Below are 12,141 nucleotides of genomic sequence, written 5' to 3' on the forward strand. Positions count from 1 at the left end.
AGGTGGCAGTATCCATCTCCTGCAGAGAGTGAGAAGTATTCTATCAGGCAACCGAAATGACGACTCTGAGCTCATCTTTACCCCAGATTTTTAATGTACTTCATACACAAATATCTCTCTGTGGGTTCATAGAGTGCATGCTCCCTCTTCTAATGGCATTTCAATTTGTCACACGTGGGGACGTGCGGTCACACACAGGAGCCTCCACAGAAACAGGCATCAAGAAGTGCCTGGAGAAATCTCTGGATCATTTTGCATCTATCACATGATTTAAATACACTAAAAGAGATATATTGCACTAACCTTGAGCTTACTTTGTTCGCTGTTTATCGTATCCTGCTGAAAATGTTAATCTTAACCTTTTTTCAGGGGAACTCTGGTCTGGGCTTCAGCATTGCTGGAGGAATAGACAATCCCCACATTCCTGATGATCCAGGGATCTTCATCACCAAGATCATCCCCGGAGGAGCAGCTGCTATGGATGGACGGCTGGGGTAAGTTACCGTCTTCCTCCTGCTGCCTCCTATTTCTTCAACTCTTACTAAGCTCCACTACATCCTCTATACTCTCTCTATTCTAACCTCTCTACTCTCATCTTTAACGCTCACCAACATTGCGTCCCGCCAGGCAGCGCTGTGTGGGAGGCAGAGTTTCTACAGCCCTTTGCCCCCCAGGCTCTGTGTGCTTCCTCAGACTTATGATTCACTGGAAGACCAAAGCCTGAAACATGCAGAAATTATGATATGGAAGTTCTTTTTCATGTTCTTTTGAGGTTTCTGATTACACAGGCTTTGCTTGGGTCTCCCTTTTTTATGTAGTCAGTCAACTCCACACAACCACATGCACTTTACATGTGACATTTAAACCTTTTCTTTCACAGGGTTAACGACTGCGTGCTGCGTGTGAATGATGTCGATGTGTCTGAGGTGGTTCACAGCCGGGCGGTGGAAGCCTTGAAAGAGGCAGGACCAGTGGTGAGGTTATTGGTTCGACGGAGACAGGCCCCACCTGAGACGATTCTGGAGGTCAACCTGCTGAAAGGGCCCAAAGGTTAGAGTCAGTGTTAACATATTCTTTTTGAAAGTGATTGCAGTGCTGCTTAAAAGGTAATAAATAACATGAAGATAATCTTACAAATAGGGCCTGGAATGAAAGCATGCAATCAGAGGTGATCCTTATGTTAAAGCACTGGCTGTCTTTGTTATTCACCTAGGACTGGGATTCAGCATTGCTGGAGGGATTGGGAATCAACATATCCCAGGAGACAACAGCATCTATATTACCAAGATTATAGAAGGTGGAGCTGCTCAAAAAGATGGACGACTGCAAACCGGAGACCGCCTGCTCGCTGTAGGAGCCTGCACCTTCCTCTGACTCAGTCACATATCTGACACTCGAATCCAAATGAATTCATTAGCTGTTCGTGTGGTTCACTTGCAAGTTAAACAGATATTTAGCATTTTCCTTGCAGTCAATTTATAAAGCTATTTCTATAACCGGACAAGTACAGTGCTATGAAAAAAATTGTCCCTTTTATAATTTTTTTTAGGTTTTTTTTTACATATTTGTCATAGTTACATGTTTTACATAATCAAGCTAGTTCTAATATTAAACAAAGATAACTAGAGTAAATACAAAATGTAGTTTTTAAGTGATGATTTCATTTTTTAAGGGAAAAAGTAATCCAAACCTACCTGGCCCTGTGGGAAAAAGGAATTGCCACCCTCTTGTTAAATCACGAATTAATTGATTAATCACATTAATCACATTACTATCCACACCCAGCCCTGATTACTGCCAGACCTCTTAAATCAAGAAACCACTTAAACAGAACCCGAAGACAAAGTAGGCTTTGTTTGTTCAAAAAGCAACAAATGTTGACATCTGTCAGCCTGGGAAGGGTTAAAAAGCTATTTTAAGGCTCTGGGACTCCAGTGACCCACGGGGAGAGTCATTATTTACAAATGGAGAAAACTTGGTGGTGGAAACTTCTCAGGAGTGCCCAGCCTACCAAGAGCATATCAACGACTCATCCAGGAGGTCACAAACGATCCCAGAACAACATCTAAAGAACTTTAGGCCTCACTTGCCTAAATTAAGGTCGGTGTTCATGATTTAGCAATAAGAAAGAGAATGGACAGATATGGCATCCATGTTCCAGGGCACTTCTGACCGAAAAGAAGATAAAGGCTCGTCTCAAATTTGTCAGAAGCATCTTCAGGATTCCCAACATATATTCTGTAGGCTGGCGAGACAAAAACTGATTTTTTTTAAAAAAGGTTTAAGTCCGATTACATCTGGCATTAAATGACCACAGCATTTTATAAAAAGAACATATCAACAGTCAAATATGATGGCAGTACTGTGATGGTTTGGGGCTGCTTTCCTGCTTCAGGACCTGGACAGCCTGCGCTCTACCAGAAAATCCTGAAGGAGAATGTTTGGTTCACGCCCTGAAGCTTAAGCCCAGTTGGGTTATGCAGCAGGACAATGATCAGTAACATACCAGCAAGTTCACCTCTGAGTGGCTCAATCATAACAAAATGAAGGTGTGCAAGTCCTGACTTAAATCCGATGTAGATCTTTTGGCATTACCTTAAACAGGTCGTCCATGCTCGAAAACCCTCCATTGTGGCTGAATTAAAATAATTCTGCAAAGAAGAGTGGGTCAAAACTTCTCCGTAATGTGAACAACTCATTGACAGTTATCACAAACACTCGATTGCACTTCTTGCTCCCAAGGGTGGCAATTAAGTTTAGGGGGTAATTATTTTTTCCGGGCTCAGTTAGGTTTTTTATTCTTAATAGATGAAATCAACATTTAAAAACTACAAACGGTTATCTTTGTCTAATATTAAAACCTGTTTAATTATCAGAAATATGTTTGTGTAACAAATATATAAAAAGAAAAAAGAAATTAGGAAGATGGAAACTACTTTTTGCATGGCACTAAAATATACTGGGTTGACTGAGTGCTCAGATGTTAGGTACATCACATTATTTACTTAGGTGTCACATCCTGTCACTTTAAGCTAAATGTGACAACATTATTAGCACTTAAGAAAAGTAACACAGTCACGAGTTGGGGGAATAAAGCAGCCCCTCAGCTGGGCATGAGAGACAGAAATATTTGATAAAGGCAGATATTTTTCAAAAAAACAATCGTTAATCAGCATTCATGAGTAAAAGTCCAAGTAATTATCGCTGCCCTCATCACTGAGCTGTCATTAATCGTTATTTAAATACAAACACAATATATTTTACGAAATTCTCTAACACCTTTGTAACATTCATGACCTTTTTTTGTCAGATTGAACAAGTGATTAGGCTTTTGTAGCCTAGCTTCTGTCTTTTTATTTAATGCTACTTCTACTAATATTAATAATAATAATAATATTTTTTTCACAAAATAAAAAAAGAAAAGAATGGTTTGACAAACACAAGAAGCTGGATACTGAGGTATAAGATATGGTGTTACTCATGGTAAACAAAGCTGAATGAAATTAAAGCAAGGTTGAGACAACAACAAGAAAATTTAGATCATATTTACAAAGAAAATGAAATTGAAAAACAAGATTTTAAAAAGACATCACATAAAGTCTATAAACATTCAGAAGTCCCACATTCTACAAACCTCTTCTCCTCAGGAAGGTTGTTCTGAATCAGAGGGGCCCTGATGGGAAACCCAAAGTCACCTTTAGATTTAAGCCTCGATTTTGAAACAGCCAGAAGGGCCCCACCTGAGGATCTAAAGCTGTCCGGCTCATATGGAGTCAACATTTCTGCAGCGTAGCTGGGGGTGAGACCTAGATGTGGTTTAAAACTGAAAAGTAAAATCTTAAAATCGCTTTTAAAAAATAGGATTTGGGGTGATGTCTGCTTAAACAAGCAGAAAGCCGTGCTGCTGCATTTTGAAGTAGTTGCAGGCAAGGCAGAGAATTGGCCTTTGAAAGAAATGCACACAAAAGAAAAATGTCAACTCAAAGAAATCAGTAGTTAAAATGCAGATCTGTTGGCAGGGTGGTATGCTGCTACAGATCATAGACTGATCAAGAAACATGCCATTATTAATTTAAGCATTAATTTAATAATTTCTCAAGACTTCATTTCCTGTTCTCTATTGCATTATTGCAAGTGAGCACATTGGTTTAATGTTACCAAACTGCTGGAATAACTTTTGACTGGCAGCATATTTCCTGGGACCTGAATCTTAAAAGAGAAACAGAGCATCCTTCAAACCTCTACCTACTGCTTTTGACCTCTGTTATCACTGCACGGCACACCAACCTTTCACTTTGCTGTTGAAATGTACTGAAATCTCATAATACCTCCAAGCTATGATTCATTATTGTGTTGGCTGGTGTGATGACTGCTGTGATGCGTGATGTTGTCACAGTGCAGCAGGAGACACAAGGCTTTCAGGTGTTGATACAAAGATTTTTTTTTTCTTCCCCCTCTTCTGATTTCTGGACTATCGTCGCATTCAGGTGAACAACATCGTGCTACAGGATGTGCGTCATGAGGAGGCAGTAGCTGCGCTGAAGAACACCTCCGATATGGTTTACCTCAAGGTGGCCAAGCCGGGACCTGTGCATTTGAACGACATGTATGCCCCACCAGACTACTCCAGCAGTACGTATCTACCTCTTCCTGTTCTTGTAGTCGTACTATAAGTGCAAATTCACTAATCAATAATCAGCAAGCTCCAAAATTAGAGACGTAAGGTAAAGAGTAATTTTTTTTAATATGATTTTGTTTTTTTAAAGTTTCATCTTTACCAGCGATGTTTTCTGAAATTTTCTGTTGGTTCACTGTTCTCTCCCCAAAACTGCTATGCCTAGACACCCACATAGTGTATGTAGTGAACGCTCGTGCACACAGACACACAATCCTTCCCACAGCAACAACAAGCACAGTTCTCTGCCTCCCACTGAGTGTGGATGGTTTCTCACATCCCACCTGCTCATGAGAGCTTGAGCTGCAGCATCTCAAATTTCCACACAACAGTGATTTAGTATTAGATGGGGCTATCGAGGGTTTTGTAAGTTCCAAATGTTTGAAGTTGTCTGCGTTTAAGTTCACTAACCCTTGAATCTAGATGTGGTTCCGGATTTGCAAGTGAAGTGGTTCACTTGCTTTATCACGCTTGGCTAACGCTAAAAAGAGGAGGCTGTTCATGTGTGTGATCTGTCTGCTATGTGCATGCACAAGGAAACAGGTTTTTACAAAAATGCGGTACATGCCTTCACATATTAGTCAGTGGTAGTTCCCTATTTTGCAACAGACATATAGCAGAAACAATAGATTACATTGTGCGCATACAAAAGCGAGCCAGCTTATAAAAAATGTCCCAGTGGTACTTTAAAGGAAAACCTGGGTCCTATTTTTGTGGTTTTGGCCACTATTTCTACTCCTAATAATATCATCGTTCTCACCAAGTTAATTGCTAAGCTTTGGGAATGCAGGAAAGAAGTTAATAAGAAGTTAGATGTGGTCAGAAATACAAGCAGTCAGATGATCAGACAAGTTATAAAGAAATGGAGAAGTTAGAAAAACTTGTTTGGAGGCGTATATAATACAAACTGTCTTATATCGATAATCTGTACTCCAGAGAGATGGATATAAAGAGTTATGTAGAGAGGGATTATTGCCTCTATCATGGGTCCCCTAATCTCTGGTTGTACTCTACATTCCCAGAAGGTAAATCTATTATGATTTTCCTCATACATATAGAAAGAGGGCATCTTCATTATGGTCATCTTAGACACACAACTCTGGCTATGGGTAGAGCAGCATCACTAACCTACCTTTTTGACCTTATGTTTGCAAGGTAGAGCCAATCAGAAGAAAGCTGGCTTAATGAGAAGCTCGTTTCAGACTGTGGGTGAAGTTATTGGCTCTAGTAAAAGATACTTAACAAAGGGATTATTTTGAGCTGTGAATCAGGCAAAGTCAGTCTAGTAAGAGTCCAGTAATAAATATATGGAGCTAAAAAACAAGATAACAGGTCCACCTTAAGTATTCTAATCTGCTCATGCATATCGACCAGTTTATTTCATTGTGTTCCCACTTTGGTTCACACAGAGACACAAAAATCATACCCACATTGCAATAAAGTGGAATTTTCTTGCTCTAATATTCAGGTGAATATTATCATTATGAATCAGTGCTTTGGTGTGGTAATGAAGCTGTCATTTAGGAGCAGTAATATCTGATCAACCAGCTTAATGCAGTTATGTTTTGTGCAGTCCTGCTGTTGCACAGGTGTTGTAATCATTCTTTCTTTCCCCCTACTGGCCTGGCCCTCCCTCCAGCCTTCCCCACCATGGTGGACAACCACGTCAGCCACAACTACATGGGGGGAATGGAACCCAAGCCAGTGTACCCGCCACCCCAAGTCACCCCGTCCAGGTACTCGCCCGTTCCCCGCCACATGATGGGGGAGGAAGACTTCACGAGGTAGGTTAAAGACCGGCTTCTTCCATGAATGATCCTCCTCCATAACCTGACATTCATAAGGCTGTATGAGCGTAGCTTTGGCTAAGTCTTAGCACAGGTTGTTGGTGGAGATCGGCTATTGGCCTTTTTTGGTATTTGCTGCTGTAGTTGTATTAAAGAAACACGGTTATAAAATATGTAACTATTTTAATTTAACATGGATGGTATTTTGTTCCCAGTAGCCTCTTTTTTGTTGCTGTTGTACAAGCGTTGTTGTGGTGGCTTCAAGGATACACCTGTTTACAGTAGCTTATAGTGTTTGATTAACAAAAGAATCTGCTTAGCTTGCAGTTTTCATCTCTTCGAGGCCCCGATGGTGCATACTACATAATAGCTGGACAGTGTGTGGCAGCTGTGTGCTGAGAGAAGTCTTTTGTCACATCTTATACTTGTTACGAGCGTGTTTTACCCTTTGACCTCCTATCCAAGTACTGGATCAGAAGTAGCATTCATAGAGGGTTGATTGGAGTGTCCCATGAGGCCTTGAGTCAGCTTAACCCACAGCTCTAGGGAAGAGGCTGTATTCCCTCTGTGTGTGTGTGTGTCTGCGTGATTGCATGCGGGTGTCTATGTGTGCTGTCTTACTGGCCGAGTGTTACGTCGCCTTGTAATGTCCTTGTACAAGCTGTCTACATGACTTGTATGTGCACTTTGTCGCATCTTTGTTGGTATGTGTGCTTTATTTGTGTCCTACACTTGTCCCGTTCACTGTGATTCCTGTACCCCACAGCAGGGCTGAACCTATTTACAGTGTCATCCACAAACCTGGGGACAGCAAGGTGCCCCAGGCCCTCTACAGAGGCTTCTGTCCTTCCCCTGCTCCCTTGTGCCAAGGTCCACTCCCCTTCTCTGGCAGGTACTAACCTAGTCCATCATACCTTGCTTAGCTAACCCTCCTCTCTGTAGCTCGGCACTTAGAAAAATGCCAGGGCATATAACCCATCAGGATTACCAATAGTGTGTTGGGCCACATCTGTGCACATAAATAGCAGTAGAGAAGATTAAGATTAACCAAGGGAGGAGGGAGGAAAGGAGGACTGGAGGGCGAGGCAGGCGATATTTTTGTTGAGAATTCTTTTAGTTTTCTGTCTGCATGTAAATTTTTGCTGAGGCTTTTTCGGTTTATTTGGAACAACTACTTTATCTTTCACAACTTCACAAGAAACAAGTATCAACAGAACACTGAGTAGAGAAGAAGTGAAAAGAAAATCTCATTAGTTATTGCCCTTTGTTTCGTTTTTTTCTTCTTTTTTTCGTTGCCGCTTTTTTTGTGCTTTTCATATTTTAAACGGCCTACTCCCATTCGGTCAATATTTGATTTCCTGCTAATTTGCTCATATGTGCGAATCTCAAACAGGAGTGCTTTGTTCACCGCAGTTTAAAATGGAGTCGTACCTGCTCTTCACAAACACATCACCGCAGGAGTGCAGCCGAAAGGGCTTCACGCTCCCACAAGCTGCTCAATTCCATCTGTCAGGAGGCACTGATAAAACTAAGCCTATATCTCCAGCCAAAGCTACTTTGGCTAGTGCTTAATGCTGAAGACATAATATACATATTATTTATGGCTTGCATTTGTTTTGTTTTTCTGTTTGGCATTAACAAATGTGCAAAAGGCCTCCTGGTGTTTGATTTAATTAAATTTTTTTTCTTTTTATTTGTTTCTAGAGCCACAGTTTTGTCCATTTTCCATCACTTCATGGATGACTGCACTGATGTCTGTGTGTAAACCATTGTTTTTATGTAATTTACCTATACTGTGTAACATATATGCCTTGCAGTGAGTGCAAAGCAGAGTAACTGTAGTCCTGCTCTAACTAAATGCTTGTGGTAAATGTGGTGCTTGAAAGGAAGGGTTGAACTGAAGGCTATTGTGGATGGCAGGAGCGTTGAAATTTCCCTGCTTCTCTATGTATGTAATTGTAAACAGAGAGCCTGATCCTGTACAGGGCAGCAGACCAGTAGCAGCAGACAGTGCTGCAGCTGTCATGATTCATATGCACGCTGGGAAAACCAGGCCATGCACTCAGGTCTTACCCCTCTCATCACCCGTACTGCCAGCACCAATCACGCATGCATACTGTACGCTGACATGTTTGCTCACAGTGTGCTGACACACACGAACACACGCGTGCCATGCTTAAAGTGCAGCATGCAATTATGACACTGACACATGCCATACCTGTGCATATCGATCAAGTACACCGGACACATTGTAAGCCAACTGTGCAAGTGAGAGCAGCCAACATATGGTGACCGTGCATGCATTTGGGTATCAGAATCAAAAGCCATTTTCTCTGAGGACATCATGAGTGACAAACCACTCGATCTCATCATTCTCGTCATTCTACTCCGTTAGGCACAGGGCACGCACCTCTTTCCAATCCCAAAAGCTTCCTCATTGGCTCCAAACACGAAGGGTTATTTTAGATGCATGCTATAGTAGGCACAGGCTTCCACAGAAGTAGAGCAGACTTGTTGTGAGGAATGAGTCAGAGCTTATATCGGCCCTCTGCCCATCTGCACATCCCCCTCAGTGGTGTCATCGCAGACACGTCCCCGACACCCCCTTCCCCATCTGATATTACCCCCCTTTCTGGAGATATGTTATATTATATGGTGTAATCAGGCGATCCTTTAAATCCTTGTTTCTGTCCACATTGGACTCAAGAAAAGATAAAACCTCCGTGTTTAGTATGCATGTTTGGTGTAAACATACATCTGCATGTAGTCGTGACAGGGCACAAGATGACTAAACAAGCAACAATCCTCTACTAGCCCTGTCGGGCTTTACTGCAGATGCAAATTACTGTGCAAACATTTTAAGCATTTTACATGTTTAGAGGCATTTGATCAACACTAAACTTATCCTGCATCTTGATAAAGACCCCAAACATAAAGTGAGAGTAATATTAATAAGAGAAGGGCAAAAAAAGCATCTTCAGCAACAAGAAGAACAAGGAGTCCTGTAACAGATGGCGTGGCCCTGACAAAGCCCTGTTCTCAACATCATTGAGTCAGTCTGGGATCACACGAAGAGACAGAAGGCACTACGACAGTCTAAATACACAAAACTGCAAGAAAGTTTTCAAAGTTGCTGAAAGAACATTGAAAAAGTATGTGCAAGTGTACCTAGGAGAATTGGTGCTATAGTCCCACCAAATATTTTGATTTAGTTTTTCAGCTTAAGGACTTCTGTGTGAAGTTAATAAGAAAACAAAAACTTTATGGCATGATTTTGAAATGCAATCTCACTTTTACTTTGCATGTTTTCCCCGTACTGTATGCAACAATGCCTCCTGCTTCGGCCTCTTTGTTTAGTCACAGCCTGTGTAAATACAGAAGCCTTAGTACTGTCGAAGCAGCTGAGCTAATCAGTAACATTATGTGTCTCTTGCATACATGGAAACACAACCTTTGACTGTTTTTTTCAAGAATCTGGATAACACAATGACCTTTGGTTTGCGAGTTAAATGAGGGGTTTAGAATTAAAAGAACCGCAGTAGATTCAGCTGAGTTCCCAACTTAGGTGTTATTCATTTATTACTCAGATTTTATTCTTAGTCACGGTGAGAGGCACGGAGAATAAACAGTCTATCACCTTAGCAATGAATAAATATTTTCCTGTCAAATTAGAAGAAAAGAGCAGACCCCGAAGAAGACGGGGGTGGACACTGAAAAATCTATGGGTAAAATTTAGACAGTGAAAAAGAAGAGGGAAGATGGTGCGTCCCTGTGAACACACGCTGATGTAATCTGTTTTGGAGATGGGGAGAGATAAAGTGCTGCAATAGGTAGTGTCTGTCTGTGGAGAAAATGGCATCCATCTGCAGTGTCCACCATTAATCAGCCAAGCAGAGCCAATTACTTGGCTGAGTTCAGGGCAGCATGACCTGCTGAACCCTGCAGCCCAGATATCCATTCAGAGCTTTAGGACTGCACTGCAACCGCCTCAGACAGAAAAGTGAAGCACAGAGGGATAATATAGCGGTGGGAGGGGAGGGTGGTTTCTGAATTAAAGAAACCGCTGGGCAGAGAGAAGAGGGTTTTTTGCCGCTCAATACCTGTTTACATTCCTGGCGTGGATGAAAAAGGCGGAGGGGTGGGAGGGAGCTGAGGGGGGGCAGGTCTTGTGATAGAAAGGGAGGACTTGATCCCTGCATTTTTAAACTGTAGGAATTCACTCCCATTTTCCATGTAACTGACCAAGCACTTCACAACCTATGGACAAGCAACACACACACACACATACCTCCTTGGAGGACAGCAGGAGCAACTGTTAAGAAAAGCACCTGTCAAAAGTCTTCCACGGGACTTTACTGTCTGGACAGAGACTATGAGGGCGTCAAATCAAAGGCCTAAAAGTCATGAAAGTCAGTCCATGAGCTCCTCTTTTGTTTACTCTGACAAATTAGCAAGGAGCTTCTGGGAATATATCTGCCTAGTGTCCAGAGGGCCAGGCTGACAGACAGGAATGCTGGTGTGCTGGACTGGAGGGGGGCCGAACCTTCAGTAGCATCACAGCACAAACGAGGGGATTGTTTGAAAGAGGATCAAACATGGACAATCTCTAGTCCATCCAAATTATTCCAGGTGCAAGACAAGAGTGTTTTGTTTTGTTTTTTTTGCTTCTTCCTGTAGAATGGAAGAGGTTTTTTTGTTTGCTTGGGACTGTTAGGGTTAAATGTGTTGCCTTACTAGTGATAGGGAGCGAGCAACTGTCACAGCCTGAAGAGGAGCTGTTTCCCATCACATCACACAAGAATGAGATAGGGAACACAAGGCCCAGATCCCAGGAGTTTCTAATTCTGTATTCCACTTCACGGCGGAAGGCCAGACAGGAAGAGGGGTCGGGGAGTAATGCTGCGCTGAGCTGAGCAATGTGGCATAGCGAACATGTTCACGGTCAACATCTCTTCTTCCATGTCGCTGGTGAGGAGCCTGCCTGAACGCACAGTTAGGAAATGCTCTTTCAGAAGTAAGCACCGGTTCTGGATCCTCAGGTAACCATGGAGATCTGTGTGCCTTGTCAAGCTGGGATGAAAGGCTTTAGATGGAAAGTGAGGTTATTTTAAGCTTGACTTGTGTGAAGGCGAGTGAGTTGTTTTAGCATATTCAAAGGCAATTATCACTTAGCTAATTCTAAAAGGCTGTGGATAAAACTAGGAGCATAATGTAGCAATGTTATGAGTCTCATCAGCACAGTCATATGTTCTCTTTCCCAGAATCTTTTTTTGTACGCACATTACTTGTAAGGAGTCTACTATATGGATATTGATCTATCTTGTGTGATGCTCTTAGCATCTCTGCAAAGTTCACGTCATTTAAAATGCATATTAGTCTTTCTTTAAGCACTATGTTACTATTCAGGAGTTTCCAGCATTTTTCCAGTTGCTCATGGGTATGATTCTGAAAGTCTGGAATGCTGCCTCGGCTGCCATCAATGGGAAAATGGTCTTAGCAGCAACTTTGAGCGCAGCCATTAGGGATGGAGCAGGAATTGTTCCTGTCGACCGCAGGCTGAGTACTGCGAGAGAAAACCACTAATGGGAACCATGCAGTGTGTCTGTTGAGAAAGGAAACTGCATTTTGTGTGCATGCATGTGTGTTTATGTGTTCATCTGTATAGAAAATCTGCGTGAG

At 42.0% G+C, this 12,141-nt stretch overlaps 1 protein-coding gene across 14 annotated transcripts in view; it reads left to right on the forward strand.

The window, feature by feature from the left end:
- The window catches only part of dlg3 (discs, large homolog 3 (Drosophila)), an 83,578-nt gene that overhangs the window by 53,754 nt on the left and 17,683 nt on the right, over positions 1-12,141 (forward strand). For 10 of the 14 annotated variants that reach the window (XM_025911129.1, XM_025911127.1, XM_019364973.2 and 7 more), the window contains 5 exons: positions 370-494; positions 881-1,050; positions 1,214-1,350; positions 4,488-4,632; positions 6,297-6,459. In XM_025911129.1, the coding sequence (XP_025766914.1) occupies positions 370-494; positions 881-1,050; positions 1,214-1,350; positions 4,488-4,632; positions 6,297-6,459 (740 nt within the window). The remainder of the gene's footprint in view (positions 1-369; positions 495-880; positions 1,051-1,213; positions 1,351-4,487; positions 4,633-6,296; positions 6,460-12,141) is intronic. The other 4 variants (XM_019364977.2, XM_019365002.2, XM_019364993.2 and 1 more) reach the window with 1 other exon arrangement.

The sequence above is a fragment of the Oreochromis niloticus genome, linkage group LG2, assembly GCF_001858045.2.
Source record: "Oreochromis niloticus isolate F11D_XX linkage group LG2, O_niloticus_UMD_NMBU, whole genome shotgun sequence".
Taxonomy (NCBI): Eukaryota; Metazoa; Chordata; class Actinopteri; order Cichliformes; family Cichlidae; genus Oreochromis; species Oreochromis niloticus.